Source organism: Phycomyces blakesleeanus (assembly GCF_001638985.1).
Source record: "Phycomyces blakesleeanus NRRL 1555(-) unplaced genomic scaffold PHYBLscaffold_21, whole genome shotgun sequence".
Taxonomy (NCBI): domain Eukaryota; kingdom Fungi; phylum Mucoromycota; class Mucoromycetes; order Mucorales; family Phycomycetaceae; genus Phycomyces; species Phycomyces blakesleeanus.
The window spans coordinates 350,762-373,620 of record NW_017265154.1 but is presented as its reverse complement, the minus strand read 5'-3'; the positions used below and the strand labels follow the sequence as shown (position 1 = coordinate 373,620).

At 37.0% G+C, this 22,859-nt stretch overlaps 3 protein-coding genes across 3 annotated transcripts; 2 read left to right on the top strand and 1 right to left on the bottom strand.

The window, feature by feature from the left end:
- Nucleotides 1–5,474: 5,474 nt before the first annotated feature.
- PHYBLDRAFT_96085 (hypothetical protein) lies at nt 5,475–10,258 on the top strand (the record flags this gene model as incomplete). Its single annotated transcript, XM_018443950.1, has 12 exons — nt 5,475–5,678; nt 5,769–5,931; nt 6,004–6,271; nt 6,337–7,120; nt 7,214–7,514; nt 7,602–7,717; nt 7,796–7,990; nt 8,089–8,311; nt 8,372–8,652; nt 8,738–8,935; nt 9,000–9,462; nt 9,552–10,258. Coding segments are annotated over 12 exons (3,903 nt in total), but the record flags the coding sequence as incomplete, so codon positions are not given.
- A 1,768-nt stretch (nt 10,259–12,026) lies between these two features.
- PHYBLDRAFT_149317 (hypothetical protein) lies at nt 12,027–13,834 on the bottom strand (the record flags this gene model as incomplete). Its single annotated transcript, XM_018432254.1, has 5 exons — nt 12,027–12,608; nt 12,680–13,076; nt 13,142–13,233; nt 13,334–13,636; nt 13,766–13,834. 5 exons carry the CDS (start codon nt 13,832–13,834, stop codon nt 12,027–12,029), a joined length of 1,443 nt encoding a protein of 480 aa, XP_018287567.1.
- Nucleotides 13,835–18,584: 4,750 nt separating this feature from the next.
- Nucleotides 18,585–22,638, top strand: PHYBLDRAFT_182766 (hypothetical protein). The gene is made up of 9 exons (XM_018438670.1): nt 18,585–18,943; nt 19,034–19,126; nt 19,188–19,253; nt 19,328–19,483; nt 19,559–19,658; nt 19,707–19,918; nt 19,991–20,143; nt 20,209–20,555; nt 20,637–22,638. Exons 1-9 carry the CDS (start codon nt 18,745–18,747, stop codon nt 22,287–22,289), a joined length of 2,979 nt encoding a protein of 992 aa, XP_018287566.1. The 5' UTR covers nt 18,585–18,744; the 3' UTR covers nt 22,290–22,638.
- Nucleotides 22,639–22,859: the final 221 nt, after the last annotated feature.

The window sequence follows — 22,859 nt, the reverse complement described above, 5'->3', positions numbered from 1 at the left end:
GTGGTAATAAGGCCCGTTGAAAGATTAGCTTAAGCAGCTGTAGTCGCATGAATTAGATAGTCTCACAACAGGCTGACTAACAGCCTATGTGTCAAAAATAATAATATCTGATATTTTCCTTCTTCCCCTTCTTCTTCTTTTGACACGGCAGAAATAAATAAATATCAAGTCGCCCTATAGAAAGTATGAGGAGTGTAACTGCTGAGCTTTGGAAGGAATTTTCTAAAGTCCCGTCCCAATTTTCCGGGGGGAAGGAGAAGGGGGGAGAGAGGATGAGGGGGGGATGAGGGGGGGAGAGAAGGGGGATTTTTATTTTCCCTTTCATTTTCTCACCCACTCAAAAATAGGCTTTCCTTGAGATATTATTTTTTTCACTTTATATGCATACACTATTATATCTGTAAATATATACTAATAAAGCAAAAGCAGAAGCAGAAATAAAAGAAAAAGCAACATTCAAAAGTTAAGGTAAAGTAAAAGTAAAATAGTAGTAGTCTATATATAAGCACATGTTCATGGCTTCATGGCTTCATGGCTTCATGGCTTTATATACTCATATATTCATGTACCAACGTTCTATAAATATAATAGACATAATATCAAATAAAATATATAATTAAGTATAATTAAATTTCTCTTTGACAAGGTGTACCGTTGTGCTGCTCATATTATATTGGCAACTGTGTTAAAGACCCGAAAGTATTCAGGAACACGGGTGGCGTGCTAACAACTGGTACGATATGGCTTGGTGAAACAAAGCCTGTTTATGTGTCTTGATTACTATCGGTATTCTCACTCTTTTGATAGCTCATTCCTTGCCCTTTTCTTCTCTTATTCTCGACAAAATCCACTTTCTTGTTTGCATGGAGAAATTGAGATTTCTCTGACAGCACATTTGAATCCATTCCTACCAGCATCTCATTGAGCTAATATGCGTTCCAACACAAAGCTCATCCTCAGTCTCGTTAATCGAGTCGCCATGCGAGTAAGCTTAGAGATTAAGAGATCTACACATGAAATCTTGGTTTCTCAATCAACATCCTCTAGCTCCCGGTCAATAATGGTAGGAAGATTGAAAGTCTCGAGCAAGATCCAGTTATGCAACAGACAGGTAATAAAACAAAAGGAATCAATCTATATATATATAAATAATATAAAGTAAAATAATAGCAGTAAAAATAACCTTAGACTCAATATATATATATAATATATATATATAAAAAGCATAATGGACCACATCTGAGTAAATAATTTGTATGTCTACTTAGTCGCCGCTATCATCGAATTGTCAATCCACAAGCTATCTACTATCGTCAATTCTCTTGCTTCTGCCCTTGATGCGATATCAAAAGTAACCATCATTTTTTATTTAAAGAAATATATATATATATATATAATCTAAAATCTCGGTCATTATCTTTACTCACCAATAACTTTCAGACTGCTCAACCTTTTCACTCCATTTCAGACCCATTAGCTTCAATAGAGGTCTTACAATCCCAGCTCTTTCTCCTCAGACTATTATCGGCTTGTATGCGACACCACTGGACATGGTTTCGACAACAGCCTACGAAAAAACCAGCCGAATCTTTGTCCAGTGTATCTAGAAGAACTTCATCCAGCAGTACCACCGTATTTCTCAAAGAAGCACCGAAAAATCAACAATCAACCAAAGACTCGGACGAAAAGGGCGCCACAGAAAAAGTCATTTCTCTAGTCGATCCGCCTCCCCTAGATGAAGCCTTGGTTTCATTTCTCATGGTCCTTTTAGGACGCTTTATTTACCAAGCACATGTACTCGAAGAGGCAAACGAACTTTACAATTATTCTTCTCCCGATTATTTCGCGAACGAGCTAGCCTGTTTCCAAACTAGAATTGACTGTCAGTCATACGAACTAGTCATGAGCATTCATAGTGCAGCTGGAAAGATTCTGCATTATGTGAGTGCAAGTAACTGGCAGACTTACTATGCAAAAATCAAAAATGCTGTCCACACCTTGAGCATTATCAGTGACAATACAGAAGCAAGCTTGACTGAATTGCGTCTTTTGGAGTGCTGTTGCTTGACCAGAGACAGACTCTCAACGGTCTTAACAGGTAAGACCAAAGAAGAACAACAAAGGGGGAGAAATGATAATCGATTTTCATTATACATCTTTTAACAAAAAGTTAATGTTTTCCTGTAGACCTAAGTCCTTATTTCTTAAATATTGAAAACGAGACAAAATTGCTATTTGCAAAACTGATGAGAATTGCGATCTGGCGCTGGATCGAGTCTTATCCCACCGAATTCTCAGAAATGTACGAGAGTGACAATCGTCTCATGAACGGATCAGAGATCCTCTTTGATCTTTGCAATTCGAATACAGATAGCCTTAGAAGAAAAGCCATCATTTGGCCTCTCCGATCTCTTTTACTCATCCTCTCCCCAGATGTCTTGATACAAGCTTATCTTGATGGCCCCTCTTCTCAAAATAGAAGGGTAAAATGATTTGTTCTGTTTTAATTTTTGGAAGAGAAAAGAATAATTTGTATTGTATGACTAACTAACAATATTTATGGCTTTCTAAAATTAGGCAGCGTTTTTGAAAGTGTTGGGGAAAACCTTGAGAACGGCAAGATCAACAGAAATTGCTGCAATGTGCTACGTAGACTTTTGCAGAGCAGCTACATATGTATCTCCAACCGAAAATAGTGTACTACGTCACATCGCAACTGACGTTGAAGACGACCTGCGAGAGTGTGTCTGGAACATCGCTCGTTTCTCAGTCCCTCAACCTTCGATAACAAATGGAGGATATACAATTGACCAACAAGCATTTGCCACAGATTATCTCTTGGCCAGATTACGCCTTGACACAAAAAAAACACTGTGCGATATTGTTCCTGTCTGCCTTGAAGACGGAGCCCCTGTCGTATTTAAAATGGCTTTGGTAAAGTCTTGTCTTGCCATTGTTCAGGAAGATCCACATCTTCCATGGAATCCAAAGATTGAGTGTATGTACCCCATGCTCTGCGGGTATCTAAGAAAAATATTCCTACCAGCAAGTGGATACGAATACGGTACAATCAGCAGAATGGAATCCGTACTCGGCCAATTGGGCCCCCGGAGAGCCCAACTAGACAAAAACCCGAGAAAAGACATAAAATTAAAAGAAAAAGAAAACACCATGATTCTTGAAGACATCCTGCGTCTTTATCGAGCCGACCCTTTGTTGGTTCTCATGGTAAGCCAGAATGAGATATGAAGTAAAAACTTGTTGCTAACCAGACAATTCGAATCATCGTTTTCCCATTTTTCAAAGGGTAAAGAAGAAGATCCATTGGAGAGTCACGCTGCTGTTATGGCGGGTATGACACAATTACTTCAGCATCCAGAGCAAAATATCAGACAACTTTCTGGTGAATGTCTCATCAAACTACACGAACAAAAGCACATCGACCTCTGGGGTCCTTTTGAAACTAGAATGCCAAATTTCTGGCGAATTTCTTCTCAGCTAGGATTCTTAATAGCAAGACAGATCCTTGAAAAACCCAAAGATGATGAAGGGAATTTGTTCCTCATGAATCTCAAAGGAAAATTATGTGCTACAAGGTCCATATTCATTCGCAACAACGCAGTAAGTTTCCAAAAGTATTATTATGCTTATTATGTGAGCTAAATATTTCTTACTGTTTATTATGCGATTGCTTTTAGGAAAATGCAAACGATGGATCCTCTATAAAGATTCGCATTCAATCGGCTGTTGCTATCGAAGTTGCCCTATTGCTGACTATGTGCTCTCCAAAACCAGAGCTGTGCTCTGCCTCGACAAGATGTGTTGGATACCTATGCGCAGAAACAAATTTTATTACCGGATCTGAATATGAAATCAACGAATACAGTACCATGCTTCGGAACCTTGATATATACAAAGAGATTGTGAGAGAAGATACTGCATTTATAGGTCGAAAAGCCCAACAAAAACGCCTTCGAAAATATTTAAGGATGCTTTCGACACCCACACCCGGAATATTGGCTGCATGGGAAGAAGCTTGGAAGAGGTGGAAGGCTTTGACAGGCCCACTTTCTTTATCTGTCACAGATACGTTCTCTGAAGACCTCAACGATAGCACGATTGGAAAAAGAGGACAGGGAATGGGTCCCGGAAGAGAAAAAATGAAAACAAGTGCATCTAGACTGGCTTCTGCATACCAAAATCGTACAGAATCAAAAGAAGATATGAGAGTAGAATGGGAGAATTATGCTGGTTTTCTTTCTTCACTTGGCGGATGTTGCCTGATCAAATCACCTTTCACAGACAACTTTACCTTAGCTGGCGCCAAAAAATCTGTCGAATATGTCCAAGATTTTCGTCGTGTCTATTCGCCAACGGAGCCCGAGATTATGGTGGACCGTTTTGTATCTGAAATGGTAGAATTATTGGCATCTGACAAAGCGACAATCCGAGAGAGTGTCAGAGAGATTCTTGGAATTGAACTTGCACCCGAACTTTACTCTAATCTTTTCAAGCACCTCGAAACTTATATGTCGACTTTTTTCAACGCTGATGAGGAGGCTCTTTGTGATCCCTCGAGAACAACATTCGTCGATTTAGTCGTAGTTATCTTAAAGTCGATCTTGGATAGATTGGTGGATCCGAATGACTTTTTGTTGAGTGTCAATTTTAGTACCTTGACCCGTTACTGCACCTCTTACATTGATCAACTCCCGAACAATCAAACCACACTACGTGTAAAAATTAAGGTTGCTCACATGATAGAAACACTTGTCCTGAAGAAAGAGCAAATTGTGGTGAGAGACGAAATGCGATTGAGAAATAAGCTATTGGAGGTTATTGTCGAATGGACCAGTGGGTTTGCTTTGGTATGTTATATATAAGAAAATGAATATTAGGCTTTATAGTTTAGCGCTAAACTTATTTATCTTTAAATTTGTTATTAAAGCAAGCATCCGATTTAAAACCATCCATGGCTTTACAAGATGGGCCACAGAATCAAAAGTTACAACGTGATCTCGATCAAGCCTGTATTCGAGCAATTGCGACACTCCTTCATCAACTACCACTACAGACATCTGAGCCAGTTTCAGAAAGTGAAGCTGCCCAGGTTAAAAGCCGACTGTTTTACAAGTATCTCGCCTTCTTTTTGAAGCTTCTAAATCGATGCCGAGTCAATGAGGTAAAAATAATATTAATAAATAATAAAGGTAATATATATATATTGTTATTGTAAGCTTATCTGCCCTATACAACCATCAATTAGATTGAGGCCGCAAATGCGACAAACAAGGTACATAGAAAGCTAAATCATAATTTTTTTATTTATTCATTTGATATATTTACATATCCAAGAAACAACGGAATTAATAGTAAATAGCTAAAATATAAATTGCTACATATCAGATTGACTAACATGCTCTTTATATTGTCTAACGCAGATCGAAAACACCAATGAGTGGGTAATACTGAAAGACAATACGATCTTGGCAATGTCAAACCTTTTGAATGCAAATGTCGAGACTGGCCTTAAATATTCATTGGCCATGGCTTACCATGAAGATATACGAACACGTACAGCATTTATGCAAGTGCTTGCAAATATTCTTGACGAAGGAGCCAAATTTGACAGCTTGGCAGATAATCTAATGACTGATCGATATGAACAAATGATTGATGTAAAAATTTGTTTTTATTTTTATTTTTACTTATAAATTAGATAGACTAATGTATGTGCGTGTGTGTATGCTTTCTCTTTGGTCAAATAGGTACTTATTGACTCAGATATATCTGTCGTGATGTCCCTCTGTAGCGTTTGTCCACCTTCTGACACCGCATCTATTATGGAAACAATTTTGGTCTGCTACGAATCTCGCGAAAAGATCATGCATCTACTGAAGGAAGTAATAAAAAAAGAGGTTGCTTCGACAGGTAATTATGATTGCTAATGTGAATGATCTAGTAAGATGGATAATAAAATAACCAAACAAATATTATCTACAGAACAAGAAGCTACTTTGTTTAGAGGTACAACAGTTGCAACTCAACTATTGTCTATATTCGCGCAAAATTGTTGCGGTGCCTATATTCAAAGTACACTACAATCTGTAATGGACGAGATAAACATGCTACCCGAACATATGCAAACATGGGAACTTGATGCACAAAAACTTAAACCAGGAGAAGATATCGCAACTAACAAAGAGAATGTTGTTCACGCGACTGAAATCCTTTTGAATGCAATCTGCTCATCATCCAACAAAGCACCTAGGTACGCATATAGTCTGTTGATTATGCCATTTATTCTACTTACGCATATATACTTTCTCTTATTAGAATCTTCCGAAAAGAACTTTCATTGATTGTCGACGCTGTTCGAGTCAGATTCCCAGAAGCAAAATACTCTGCAGTCGGTGGATTTGTCATTCTACGTCTATTTGGACCTGCAATTGTTGCTCCAGAAAACTCAATGTTCTCCAAATTAACTACCTCGAGAACTGGAAATGTTCGAAAACTTCTACTTCAAGCAACACGTATCATTCAAAACTTGGCCAACAATGTCTTCTTTGGAGCCAAAGAAACCCACATGATTGTCCTCAACGATTTTCTTACGAGCAACATATACAAGGTTGCTGGCTTCCTGCGGGAGATATCTACAGTCCCAAGTGAAGAAACCATGGCAATCCAGATCCCTGCTGTGCAGCTCGATCACAAAACATACCACAGAGTTCACCGCTATATCTCTGACAACTTTGAACGCATGGGCAGAGATTTGAGCGAGCGCAAAGTCAAGGAGATTTCTGATACACAAAAATTGCTTGAGTGGAAGAGAACACTTGATAAGCTATCGAGCTTGCTTGCACAGCTTGGTCGTCCTCCTGATATCTCTCAACAAGATCTTACAACGCTTTCAGTAAATTATTCGACAGCAAACAATAACCATTATTACTGTGAATTTATCAACCGCAACCGGTACCGCGATGTCACTACCATCAGTTCACTCAATATATTTTACCAGGGTGGTGTTTCTAGAAGTGGACGTCCTGTATTTTATATGATTCTCAACAAAGCAAAAGGTGAAAACTTTGATTTTGAGCTTCTTACTTATTATGCGCTTTGTGTAAGTGATATCAAGTTTTATAAAAAAAAATCAAAAAAAAATTCCCTCTTTTCATGTTGAATTATAGTTTTCTAATCATTCTTCTGTATCTAGGTTATGGAACCATATATCAAAAAGCCATTTGAACTTTTGTTAGACACAACATGCCTCAACACAGACTGCCACATGCCTGCCCATTGGCTTAATCAGCTTGTTCAACTTATATTCAGTGAAATCAATGATACATTCTCTGCGCTATATATCTTCAACCCAAATACTCAATTCCAACGATACGTCCGAAAACTTCCTCGCGTGTTAGCCAACAGACTTCTCAAGAGAACCATATTTTTGTTTAGCACAGTTGAGCTGCAAGAGTATATCGCTCCTTCTGAACTTCGCCTCCCAAAATCAACAGGTATATTGAGAAAAAAAAAACATATAATATGTGTGTTGTGTCGTAAAAAAAAAAGACTCACCTTAATTTTTTTATCTAATATCATAGTTGACATTGATAAGGAGAAATGTATTGCATTTTCGCCTGTAGTTAGAATTGCTAATATGGTTCTATCTATTCCTGTTACTATTAAACTTGGTCCTGAATATTTACAGATTACGACAGTAAGTGTCATAAACAGTTAGAGTATTCAATAGTATCAAACAAAGGATAATATGTTCAACAACAACAAAAATGTGTAGGTGCGCAAACAGGAAATGCTCTGGGGATTGAATAGTGTCTTGAACGATATTTATCATATCTCTGAGATTGATAATGTGTTTCCTATCTCAAGCTCAAAGAGTACAGAAACTGGAGGAGGGGATTTCTGCATCAAAACTGATCATGGACAAACATCCTTGATATTTGCTACTTCCAAGAGAAACTCTATTCTTGCTGTAAGTAAATCAGATAAAATTTACAAAAACATACAAAAAACCAAAATGTTTATATAAATATATATATATATATATGTATGTCTGTATATTTACTATAGCTTCTCCGTTTCAACAAAACACGCTACGATGAGATTACAAAACCTGCAAACATTCATGAAAACTCGATTAACCCAACAGATGTTCCTGGTCGACTACTTAACATGGCCTTGCTCAATATCGGTAGTAGTGATCCTGAATTGCGTGTCTCTGCATACTGTTTATTATGCTCTTTGAGTGAAGCGTTCCGTTTTGACGTCGGAAATCAACTAATGCATACAAGAGGTACATATTATAAACTTAAAAAAAAACTGACCAGAAGCCTCGAGCCTAACTCTTTCATAGACCTATGTATTCCTGCAAACAGCACAAACTTTATTGTCAACATCAGTAAAATTTTATCCCATACCGAGTCTCAGCTCACCTTGGAGTTCTTGGCAGAAAGTTTTGCAGGGTTATACAAGTCTGAAAAGCAAATGCAACTCCTCTGCTTGGAGTATATGTCTCCTTGGCTTCGCAATCTGGCCATATTTGGGCGTGGTGGCTCAAGTAGTAACTCTCGTAGTCTCACAAAAACAAAAGAGATTCTGCGTTTATTTATTGAACTTACTGTATCTCAACCTTCGGTATGTACTTGACTAGTTTACTGGGACATCATTTAGTATATACATATTTTAAAAAAGATACACTTGGCTCATATTACTTGTATAGCTCTACAAACACATTCAGGCCAAGGTGTGGAAACCATTAGCAGAAGTTGATGACATGGTCAACCTTATTCTGGAATCATTTATACAATATTCTGTGGAAAGTGGTGTCGGTTCTTTGCGAGCAGAGTCCTTGGCAGACACTTTTGTTACAATGGCAGGCACATCTGTACGCGCAAAAGTTATTTCAAGAATGCGCAATGTAAGGCCCTTTGTAGATGGATGGACCGTAATATCTTACATTACTGACACTCATCTAAAAACAGACTATACAACGTACGCTGGTACAACCATGCAAAAACTTAGTCGATCATCCTGCGTGGGCAGAGATTGCCGTTCTTCTTAGATTTCTTCTCATGCTTTCGTTTAACAACGTCAAGACAGCCAGACCCTATCTTCCAGAGATTTTTCATATCGTTTCTCTTTTGGTAGCAACAGGCCCAGCGTTTATCAGAGCTTCTGTCCATGAACTTGTTATCAATATTATACACACAATATGCACTGGCTCGGACTTAAGCGAAGATAACGAAAAAAAGCTGCAGTTCCTGTTAAACGACGTTTGCGACACAAAGTGCCGCCTCAACTTTGGTCTTATCAAATCACACGGAAATGCTTTTGTTATTTCACCCGAGGCCAACACAGACGCCTCTGGTCCACTTAACCTAACATCATTAGAGTCGGTTGTTCGCCTTTTATTGGATGTTTTGGCAATTGGAGCTTCTTCAACAGGTAAGGTTCTTTTTTTTTGATAGCTAAAAAAAAGGAAGGAAATATAATATTATTATTATTATTTACGTACTTAAATTAAATGATTTTAGATGTCGCAAACATGTGGAGAGCACGCTGGATGAGCCTTGTTACTAGTACAACCTTCCAGTTTAACCCTGCAATCCAGCCCAGATCATTTGTTGTTCTTGGCTGCTTAGCTCAAGATGAAGTAGATGATGATCTTATCTATCAAATATTGATTGCATTGAAAAGAGCCTTAGAAGAATACGATGAATCTGACTCTTACTTGGTTGTCAGTATCATGATGTGCCTTGGCAACATTATCCACCATCTACCAGCAAACTCGCGCTATGTAAAGTCACTTTTCTGGATTGCCATCGCACTTGTCCAGATGAACCGCCCTGCCATATTCCCTGCTGCTATTCAGCTGCTCCAGTCAGTCTTACAGGCTTTGGATGACAGTAAACTGTTTGTGCACAGATCGCTGGCAGATGTTCTTATGGAAGCACGCGAGCCAATGTCAGACATTGCAAGGGAGATCGATCTACAGAGCGGCGTGAACTTTGACACCCATTTCTCCTTTGCGGTAGCTGGTATATTGTTAAAAGGATTGATCAACTGTGACCCAAAAGCCAACACACTGCAGTGTCTTACTACATTCCTTGAGATCGACTGTAAGAGATCCGTTGAACAGAACGTTGTCAAGTCTCGGACGATTGGCTACCTCGCAGTCTTGCTTCCGTTCGCGGTCGAAAACGGTGCACTCCGAGAACTTTTGCGACTGGCCGGAATAGATGATATTGAGCTCGACGGAATCGAGTTTGAGTCCTCATATGTCCAAATCTTTGATACACTGGAGATTCCTGACAACACGACTGGATTACTTCTTGTATCCCTTTTGGTTACTATGGTAAATGCTTCTGATAATGAGTCTGAACGACTATTCCTTTACGAGTTCTTGGCTGAGGCTGCCATATCTATACCAGAAGTGTTTTCACTTGTGTAAGTGCAAAGATTTTTTTTTACAAAATAATAATCATAATCATAATATTAATTCGGCATTTTAGTTATGAGGCACTTCTACCAAAGATGAACCAAATCGTTGTTTCAAGCCAAAATTTTGCTCTTATCGATACCATAAAAGCAATTCTCTTGACTGCCTGTTCAGAGCCGGTGTTTAATACTACTACCGAAAGACGCAACCAAAAGACTCTCCTTGAAGAAATTGAATTCCCTGCCCTTGCAGATACAAATTATGTTCCTACAAAACCAAATGCCCTTCCTACTTCAATGCTTATTAGTCAACTACTTGCTATTATTGAGTAAAAATAAAATAAAATTTGAGGATATATGTTATTTTTCAATGTAAACATTGTACTATTTTTCATTCTTTTTTTTTTCTTTCTACAAATAAAAATGTATAATTACTATATTTTTGAAAAATAATGATAATAATATCTATTGACTTTTGTTTTGCTTTTTTTTTCAAGCTAGTTATATCAACTCCTTGCATTGCATAAAAACAAATATACACAAATAACGTAACGTACATGAGTAATGAATTACGTATAAAGTTTTCTGATACCCTTTATAAATAATGCACACAATCGTTATATTATTGTCATCATCATCATTTTGAATAATAATACTATCTATAATCATATGGTTTACATACAGTTATCAGAATGTTTTAGCAATTACTTATCTTCTTTTACAAATATCATCGTAGTTTATATCGAATGGTATTGTTTAAATAAGACCTGGAACTTTGTCTGGTGATGCCTTTAGAGGACTGATATTTATGTTACACTGTGTGTGCGAAGAAAACCTTGTATTAAATGAATAATTTGGGTTGATATGAACTTTCAGTAGTGAAACAACAACAAAAAAACGCATCATTAAAAAACAATTGTATTAACTCCAATGACACCCAAAATTACATATAAAGAACGCTATAAACTAAACTGTAAGATTATGGGTTTTGATTAACTGATTTTCATTTTCACAATAAAAAAGTATTGAATAACAGGATGACTTTAAAGAAAGATAAGAAAAATACTATGATAAAAATAATAATTGAATATTTAAAGAAAAACCTCCTTCATTGATTATCAAACAGATATTATTCATAAGTTGAAAAGAAAAAGAAAACAGGCAAACTGACATACTCTAATACACTGATTTGATAAACCATTAAATTCAATTCGATTTAATATCGTTTAAGGTGTTATGTAGTATGAGCTGTTACTTAAAAAGCAAGAGAAAGAAAAAGTCAAAAGAACTAATTAAGAATGGGTAACATTTTATGACTCGAAATGTATTAAGATGTATTGTAACCTATACTACAGATGCATATTATTATTATTATTGGTATTATTGGTAAAGTACAAAGAAAATTAAGATTAAGTGTATATAGTAAATTAAGTAAGGTTTGTAAGTAAGTGTACATGTAGGAATCTAATATAAATAAATTATAGCTATGACTTTTTGGTTAAGTGTGGCTCACTCTATAGGGCTTGTTTCGTCTTTTGTCTTTGAACAAAACAAAATAAAAAAAGATAGAACTATTTTCTCATTCGATATCTTCCGGTACTCTCCCATGGGGAAGGTGGACGTTCAGGTATCATGAGAGGAGCACCTGGACTAACGACAGATTCTTCTACAGGCGACGGAATGGAGGTCACATCCGAATCTTCGGTTGTTTGGCTAGCAGAAATGCTCATGGTTTCTGTGGTTGCTATGGATATAGGATTCTTATCAGATGAACCGCTTGGATAGTTATTGTTTGGGGTCACAATCTCACTCATTGGTGGGGTATTTTGCTTAGCCGAAGTGGCTTCTGGAATTTCAACAATGACTGCCGTGAGTTCTTCCTCAGCTGTCTTGGGTTTTGGCTCGAAATGAAGTTCACTGTCCTCTAGGTAAAATGCCTGTCGATGTGGTGGCGGTGTGGGGTAATACTTGTAGTAGGCATTACCCGCGGCAAAGACGCCGAAAAAAATCAAGCCTATTCCTAGTAGCCACAAAAGAACTGCTCCGCCTTTCACATTGTTGGCTTGGTTGATTGCGTCTGCAAACGAATCGTGTTTAACTTCGATATCATGGCGTGAGACTTTGAACATATATACACCGACAAACATAAAAACCTGTAAAAGATGAAGTAGAAATTTAGTTTTAAGAATTGTACTCTTCTTTTTTTGTTGTTGTTGTTGCTTACACCAGCGCGGGCTAAAAATCCGAGATGACCCAGAGTGATCATCACCCATTTTTCAATACGAGTACAATGATGTACCATTAGATCATTGTGCCATCGCTTGGTAAAGACATTCTGCAGTTGAGTGATGCATGCAATTAGAAATGCCATGCCAAAGATGACTACTGCTGCTTTCTTGTACCAATGTTCAGAGTGTCCCCAACAAGCTGGGAAGCAATCGTCTGAGGTTACATCTCCTAATGCGATTCTTTCCTCTCTTGTTTTTGCCAGTAATTTTCCAATATATGTCAGGTAGACTATGTAAACGCAGCCTGATACAATGGGCGACAATCGGCAGCGGAAAAAGTTTTTGAATGCAGACTGTGTTTTGTCACCTCCTTGACCATAAGAACCTTCCCAACTTTAGAGTTTGAGTTAATATTTACCTGGAATGTATCATGCAACACAATAAAAAAAAATACTTACAATCGCCAAGTAGAGTAAAACGAGATGCCAATAAGCATAATAATAAGCAGTGGTGTGCCTATAGAGAAAAGACCAAGATATATAAAGACGCCCTATAATAGATAAATCCATAAGTTAGTTAGTTGGTTTTTTTTTTTTATTAAAAAAAATTAAAATATTTTCATAAAAATGGACGGACTTTATGAATATTACCATTGGAGACTGAAGACCATCAACCTCGGGGTCAAGATGGGCTGCTGTTGAAATACACATGCCACCCATGACAGCATAAACGATGCCTTTCGATACAAAGCCGACTCTGCCAAGCACTTTTACATAGGTGTAATGGTTTAAAGGAACGCCTATAGGTCTTTTGAATCGTTCCCAGTACTTCTTTATCGTGATCTGTCGCGGAGAAAGGTTGGCGTCTGCAGGGATAGTGATCTTGGGAACTTGAACGAGATCTTCGGTTGGGTGCCGTTTTAATCCGAATAAGTCATTTACGTATGCACCGAACTTTTCAACAAGAATATAGAATGAAAACGGCATCACACTTTATTAAATGTGAAGAGAAGAAAAGAAAAAAAAAGAAAAAAAGAAAAAAGAAACTATGAAAAAACCGAAATTATGGGTCTCTATTTATACTTGAAGATCTAGAATTTCCAACGGACTGGAGTGATCCATGAGAGGCGTATAAGTGAGCTCATTGTACATCTTCAGTGCATTCTCCACTGACGTCTCACGTGAAACGTTGAACAGAAGATACAAAGTTTTATATAAGGTCCATTTTCTTATTCTTATTCTTATTTTTCTGCTATAATATAAATAAGTAATAGTTGTGCCTTTTTCTCGCCATGGATACGTATTCTGATAGGTTCGTTTTTTGTTACTTTACTGTTCCTGAAGTGTGTAATTTTTTTTTTCGGTAACAATGGATATTGAAGCAGCGCAAAATTGTATATAAAGTCAGCTCTCTCTCTCTCTCTTAGCTGTTGTCTGAACCCATACAGGTACAAATTGGGAACGGATATAGTCGGGGCCGGATTTAATCTTGAGGCGATCACCTGAGGCTCAACCAGATTCTTCGGTCTGTGATGCCAAAATGATCAAGAATAGGCAAAATCATATGGAAAGGGTAAAAAGATTCCCGAGCAAAAAAATAATAGCTTTCCTTTTTTCTTCAAAATAAAGAAATACAGATACACACAGACACAAGCACATAAGCACAATCAAAAAACAAGATACTTTTACTTAACCAGTTGAGCCGACTTTAATATGTATAATATATATAAATATACTATAATATTTGCCTTTTATCAAAATTATGTTCCAAGAAAATAATAACAATATTGTAATATTAATATTTTATCTTAAAATAAGAGAATGTCTATATATGTCACATATACTGGAGTCTTTAGCTATTTTATGTTGCTTTATTGATCAGACGCTAAAAACAAATGAGCAAAATCGCGACTGAATTTTCCCAATACATTAGTAATTATTGTCAATAAAAACCATCGAATTCTTCTGCTTGGTCAGCACGAAGCAACTGGTTTCAAGGTGGCAGATAAGTGGTTTTGGATAGATCTGAAGAGGGTCACCAGGGGTAGCAATTTATTGTTTTTGTTTTTCTGTTTTGAGATACAGATTATGACTATTTGATTGGGAAGGTATAGAAGCACTCTTGCACATTTAGCCAGTATCGGATAAGTTTGACCTCATAGGCGCACACATGCTACCCACTGTGTTATATTTCTCACTATAATAGAGCGAGAATAGGCTGTCATATTATTAAGAGTATTACACAGTATCATCGACAAGCATTCTGTCACCGGTCGTATAAAGATACCTGCATGATAGTCTAGAAATAAAGTGGTGCTTAGATTAATCATTTTTTTTAAAAAAAAAAAAGAAGCTTATTAGCCACAATTATATCTTTTCCTATTTGGTTACAGATACAGCCTGTATGATTGATATTCTCGCCAATTCAAACACTTGTCGCAAAAGAAATTTCAATCTGTCATTTTTTATTTTCTTTTTTGGGAAAAGGCATATTGTTGCATAAAACCAGCTTGAATTCTCATAGTGTTTTTTCTTCCTGAGCTCTTCTTCTTTTTTGAGCCATAGAAAGACATGTTTTATTTTAGATTTTGGTGTAAAAACCTGCACAATTGGAAGGGTATGAGTGTTTATGATTCCATTAAAGGTGCTCTAACTGAGATAACCTATTCTAACGTGGTACTTGAAAGACTAACCGATCAAAGCACCCGGAAAATTTTAAAAATGTAGCTAAAGTAATGCTAATTAACCTAAAAAATAAAAATCAAGTAAACACAGTAACGCTCAACTAGAAGACTTTATGTAGATAGTTCTCAAACTCAAACTTTTCTATTGTTTCTTGCGCCCACCCGCTTACCTCTCATTCACTTCCCACCCCAACCTTCCTTCAGGCTAGTAAATAGCACTCACATATTCTCGGGTAGTTTTTATCCTTTTAGAGGGAAATATTTGAATCCAGAGAATTAACTCAGGTGCAAATGACAAGAAATCTATGCAATACTTGTTTTTGAGCTTTGCTATATATACAACATGCCTACAGAACATTTTCTGGTGGCTAGGAGCCGCATTGTAGTATACGCACCACAATTGAGTGAAATACAACATTCGCATTCAAGAACGGATAATATATAGCTGTTACTGAGCCTGACGGTATCACATCTCAGAAACGTACCACACACCCGCACGCACCAGGCACTTGTACACTTCACAATGCTTCAGTGACAGCCAACCATCAGATCAACAGAAACCTTTATGAGCGAAAGACAGTATATATAATGAGATTTGCTGTAAATATACCTACTGACGAAAATAAAAGAGAACAACGTAATAATCCGTGTTGAAGTTATGTTCATGGTCTTTTTTATCTCAAAATATTGACAGCTACCAAGTTTGATTGGAAAGGTTCGTAAAAGGGTTAAAAATGGATGGCTTTGAAGCGTTATAATATGTCAGAAAGAAAGTACAGCTTATCTAACGAAGCGTTAACATATGATTACCTATTTGTGATATTGTTCGTTGGTTAAGTATGTTTATGACTTGCCAAAGTGGCCTGGTCAAGACCCCGATAGTCTCACGAGATACAACCAATACGGATGAAGAGCTGACACAGATGAATAGGAAGGGAGGCTTGACAATTTTTTTTAGCCAAGTAATGCTTTGTAGTACCACAATTCTTTTTATTTTATTTTATTTTATTGCACATACCCTAACACTAATACCCCTTGGTAGAGCTCACAAATCACTAGAACACACTTTGAAAGAAAAGAAAAAGCCTCTCTTCACTCACATGAGCTTTAAAAAATATCAAAACACCTTTGTGTATACAATGTCCATATCTGATTTCCATAGCCACATTTTCCCACAAATAAACACTCTTGATATTCCTCAAACAACATTGATTTGGTTTTTTAGGAAACCTGGAACTTACACAAAAGTCGTACGGACTTGTGCTGTGAAAGGGTCCTACGGGATAAAGGAAAGGTCTGCCTATCAGATCCTTTGTCTTTTAGAAGACCATGGAATTTGTGGAGGACAAACATTTAATCTACTCTGTATTTATGTCAGTTTTGAAAAAATATAACCCTAATTAGCTTGAAATACTTTGAGGACCTCTTTTCACATGCCCACACACAAGGGCTTGTACGTAACATTTACCATATACATTATAATTTGGTGGGAGACTTCATTGAACCTGTGTTGTAAATAAACGGTCCTTCTGTTCTAGTGTAATTATAGCCAGAAAACAGCTGTGATTATACATACAGCGGCGGGGGTTTTCGGTTTAGTTGTCTAGTTCTTTCCTCTTCTTTCCTCTTCTTTTCTCATTTGTATTACCAAAAATTTATTTTCAGGCCTACAAAGTTAATTTCTCAGTGTCTTTACACCAACAGCCGATCAATAGGTACAAAAACAACAACAAGAGCAGAAAATGGGAAAAGGATGTTAAATACAGGAAATTTCTCCAAAAGAAATCGGATATAGCTACCAAAGGAAACTAAATAGACATGTATTTTGTATGTGTGTGTGTGTGTTCAAGCTTTATCATTATTGTTTAAGGGCGGTGTCCAAACCAAGATATAACCAAAATTCAAAATGTTGTAATTCTTGTATTTTGGTTTGTGGATTAAAGATCTTCCCCTCTCCATTTAACAAATCGCTTAAAGAAAGACTGATTCATTGTTGGCAAATCCAACGCAGCATCTATTCCTTGGTCAAGACGCGAAATAATTGCAGAATCAATAGTATATGCGACATTTGTACATATATTTTTTGATGTGACACTGATTTTTTTTTCTGCTTTTAAAAGTCAAAATTTTAATTAAGTCTGCGACCCTATTTGTTACCTTTTTTTTTTTATTTATTTTGTTTTCTTGCGATATTCATTTTGATAAATAATTTATATATATAAAGTATATAAACAAAATAATGTACCCGGATAACAGCAATTTTGTAATTAGTATGTAAGTTTATATCACCAACAAAATTTGAACCAATAAGACAGATTTTTCTTTTTTCTTTTTCTTGTGCCTTCTTCTGTTGTAATGGTTTCCTAATCGTGTTACATAACCGGACGCATTGTTTACGGTCATCTCACGTGATCGGGCCATTGTTTGCCGCCGGCTGGAAAGGCAACAATAAAAACTTTCTAAATCGAATTCTATAGTAAAAAAAAATAAAGGCAGATTAAACATGAACAGCTTATAAATACCCCTAAAAAAATTAAAAAAAATAACACAGAAAAAATAATTATATTTAAGTATCTCTGCGGCTCTTTTCTTCCTCTTTTCTTAGCTTATTTCAAACCACAAATATCGATTATGATGATCTGTTTCTATGGTGATACATGCATTGTCTTGTTGATTGGTGTATATAACTCGAAATCCAATAAGCAATTTGGCAATATATTCATATATATATAAATGCATAAATACATTGATTTAGTAACCAATAAAAATGAAAAATAAAAAGATCATTTCCAGTCTGTCTAAAAGTAATTATATGAATATCATCATTAAACATTTAATATTAATCAAATCGTATCCTAATTGGATCAATAAACATAAAGAAGTCCTTTTTGTTTGATTTAATTATCAGTTTAATATGAGGATCATAAAATACCACGGACAACATGTGAATAGCATGTTATAATATTTACCACTTTACTCTCTTTTATAAGCACTTGAACAATTGCCCATTTAACAAATATTGATGACAGACATATAGCCAAAAACTCACTACCAATTGACATCCCGCCGATACACTTACACGAAGCACGTTCCTTGGTGCGCTCTTTTTGTTGTGATTTCTTTCTCTCTCTCTTTCTCTCTCAACCTGGAAGTCTATTCACGTTCGACATTTGATTTCCGAAACCTCTTTTTCTTAACTTAATACATTCATTCTAAACAAAAGCAAAAAAAAAAAAGCCAAAAACTCACATTGCCGCAGACAACAGTTCTGCTTGGCACAAACAAACTCATTCAAATCAGAACATACAAATCGTCTTCATTAGAAATTACATATATTTTTTATTTTATTTTTATTTTATTTTTATTTTTTGTCTCAACATGGCCTTTTTCGCAAAACTCACCAAAAGCTCCAGCGAAAAATCTATCTACCCATGGAGCCAACGTAAATCGAGCAGTAGTAATAATGCACTTCCACGATCCGCCCATTGCACAATCGCCCTACCAAATAACAACATCCTCTTTTTTAATGGCATCCATCGAGGACCTGCCAAACGAGACAGTTTTATACTCGACAGTAGTATGTTTTTTTTTGATATATATATATATTATTTTAATTGACTTTATAATTGTCTCTATAATACAAGCACACTGACATGTAAAAGAAAAGATAGTCTATCGACCAGTCCATACAATTCAACTGGGGATATCCCGAGTCCGAGAACATATCCCATTGCCCAAAGTGTAGGAAACTATGTATTACGTAGGTTATTCATTTAAATTCCATACAAAACCATTCTCTAATTGATTTTATTCTTCAACAGTTCACGGAGGTGAACCTCTGCAAGAAGGAGATCTATGGGATCCACATCTTTATATATTAAATACAAGTAAGATCAATTGGCAATTTAGTTGTCTAGTTGTTATTGTCATAAAAGCTTAAATTACTAAATAAGTATGATAGACAACCGACAATGGGCTCGGGTACGTGTAGATGGCGTCGGACCAGGAGAAAGAGCAGGTCATTCAAGCGTTGTTTTGAATGGCATCATTTATGTGTGGGGCGGTCAAAGAAAAGGAAAATACTTGGATGACCTCTATGCTATTAATATGACCGAATGTAAGTTTCTTTTCTTTTCATCATCCATATACTGTTAGTCCGTTCTTAGTCTTATTATTCTTAATTCTTTCTCAGATCCCCACAATCTCCAATGGAAATTGATATCTCCCAGAAACGAAGGCCCAATGCCAAGAGCCGGCCATGTTTCTGTAATCAGTGGTAACGAGATGTACATGTACGTTATATACACCAAAAGAAAATGGATTGCTTAGATCATCGTCAGTTTTGGAGGAACAGACTCTGAAAGGCTCTATCAGGACATATGGACCTTTCATCTAGCGGAACAATGCTGGTCAAAAATTCCTGCTGTTGGATATATCCCGGCTGCTAGAGAATACGCTGCATGTGCTCTAATCGATGACCTCATCTACGTATTTGGAGGCAAAGGCCGAGATGGCGTAAAACTAGGTGATCTGTGTGCCTTTAGAATCAAAGGTAAGACAGTCGTTCTTTTGGAAAGAAAGAAAATAAAAGAAAAGGCAGATATTAATGATTTCGTTTAAAAAGGTTATCGATGGTATATGTTTCAAAACATGGGACCAGCTCCTTCACCACGCCACAGTCTCACTATGACCGCCATCAAAGAAAAGATCTATGTAGTTGGCGGTGAATTTGATGGAAAACCCGAAGACTCTTTGATGATTCATGCACTTGATAGTTGTAAGTACAGAAAAGAAATATATAAAAATAAAAATGTGGTTCAAAGTGGCAACTATTAATGGTAGCAATAACTACATTCACAGCAAAGATCAAATACCCTCCTGAAATAATTCCTGTGCGTTACAACACTATTCCATCTCCTAATCTTTCTTCACCAACCGATCAAACAAGGGGATTTCCTCAGGTATATCCTACGGTGTCTGCCTCAACACATCTACAAAGTCGAATTACACCTCTTCCGGCAACCCTGCCAGTATCCAAAAGTACACCCCTACGATCAGTTCACACCAGACAACCTCATCCCCACGAACCGACAATGGCCAGATTTGTAGAAGAACAAAGACCACCTCCTGAAAACCGAAATAACCCTCCGGACCAAATCAGTCGTTTCCCAACATGGCGCTCATACAAAGTAAATTGGCGCTGCTATTTTACTTTATTTCAGGAAAATCCTTAATTGTGTGTGTGTGTGTGTGTGTGTATATTTGTGTAGTCTCCAAAGCCAGCACTAATAAGTACAACAGTACCTGAAGCAGCCATACGTCGTGCACGCAATAATTCGCCGCTCACATACTTGGACACCACACACGATGGAAACCTCCCGTCTGGGTCATACAAACCAAGTGAACCTGCAGAGAAGGAGTATTCTTTACCACCAACAGCTAACCAAAGTATTGCCACCTACAACTCTCAACCACCCTCACCTTCTACTCTATCCATTCATCAAAACATCCCTCAAAGACCTCCAAGAATCGCTTCGCATATAGGAAAAACCCCCGCTCGTCCTTCACGTGAAGGAATCAATTTAGATACCTCCTTCCAATTACGATCTCCAATTATTGACTCTCCAACCCTCCAAAAGTCTTCAGCTAATGGTAGTGGTAATATCGATCTGTGGAACAATGCGTTACCATCTCACATCTCTCAACAACCAAATCCTTCGCCAAGACAATCGCTATCCGGTGCAGTTTCGGATAAAACACAAGCTGGTAGCCAAAATGAAAAAGAATCTCAGAATCAATCTCGTGCGGAAAAGAAAAAGGAAGAAGAGGAGGAGGACGAAGAACAAGAAGTCTCGGATCACAGCATCTCTACAAAGACAACGGAGCAAGTTCCTATCAAGCTCTCCGATTTGTCCGATCCGTTCCATAATGACAGGGTACTATTACTGCGTGAACTCCGATCAAGGGACGAAATGATCAAGGACATGAAAAAAAAGGAGCAGTGGTGGAAGGCAGAAGTTACATTAGCAAGAAAAGCACGTAGTTCCAAGGGCGATTTTGAAGACGAAAAATGCAATGGAGATACCGATCTGATGTCTATTGGGGACAAGGATAGCAAGATGGCTAAACTGTTTAACCAGCTTGTGTCCGTAAAATCCGAATTAAGACGTGTCAGAGCAAGCATTGTACAACAGGCGCTGCCTGCATCTCAGAAACTCGAACAAGCAGACCGTATGCGTATAATGGCACTTCAGGAAGCTGCCTATTACAGATCAAAGTATGTGGCGATGAAAGAAAGGCAAGAAGAAGAACTTGCAAAAATTGAAACTGAGCGAGCAGAGAAGCTTGAAAGCAGATTGTCGGCAGCATTGAAAGAAAACCAAAGCAACAGTAAAATATTGCAACAATTGCAGAAACGCGCCCAGTTTGATCACACTGCACGGATAGCTGCTGAAGAACGAGTCAAGGAAGCCCACGAACGAGCCGAAGATGCCCAGAAAGCGCACCAGGCTGCGTTAGAGAAGCTGTCTGACATGTATACCTCGTCTTTGCAAACCGAGATGCACTTACGCAACAGTTCCTTACGTATCACTGAACTGACCAACCGGCTTTCAGAAGCCTTGGCTCACAGATCGGCGTCCGATGAGCTCTCAGAAGCGGCTATTACGATCTCAAGACTCGAGTCCACAAATATAAGAACCAGAAATGAGACTGCTTCTTTAAAGCAAAACTTGGCAGAAAGCATGGATGACATTGCACGTCTACGAATATTACTGAGTGAACGTGAAGAAGCTTTGAATGAAGCGAACAGACAACTGGAAGACTCCACTATTCAACTTAATATGATGAAGGATGCTATGAGTCACGGAGGCAGGATATCTACATCGGACAATGCACATACCTCAACAACAAAAGGCCATTGATCTTTATATATATATATATATATATATATATAATATTTTATCAAAATTACACACATACGTACATATAAAAATTCCCTACCATACAACTATATTCGGTCACTTAATCCAAAGACGTACTTTATATATATATATTTAAAGAAGAAGTAATAATACTTTGTTTTTCTTTATATTTGAGGTTCTAGCAGAGATTGAGTATTTAAAATTTGGTACTTTATAAACAAACAAAGAAACGATGTATATAATCCATATTAATATATATATAAGCAAACATATTTACGCCTTTACCTAAGATCAATGTATTTTATTAAAAAGTGGTTTATGATGTACTCAACTTAATAAACACTCTTACAAAATACCGTACAATCTTGTCAATAAAAACCATGCTAATAAATGTACAAGTCTTGACATCAAATGCGCCAAGCCTAACAAAATTTAGTCATTATTATTCTATACAATTAACAATAAAAAATATTAGTACAAGTGGTATACGTTTGGTTGAAGCTGCACAAGATAGGTTCACTCATTTTTTTTTTCAAAAAATTCAAAATATTGTTCAGAAAATACATAAAA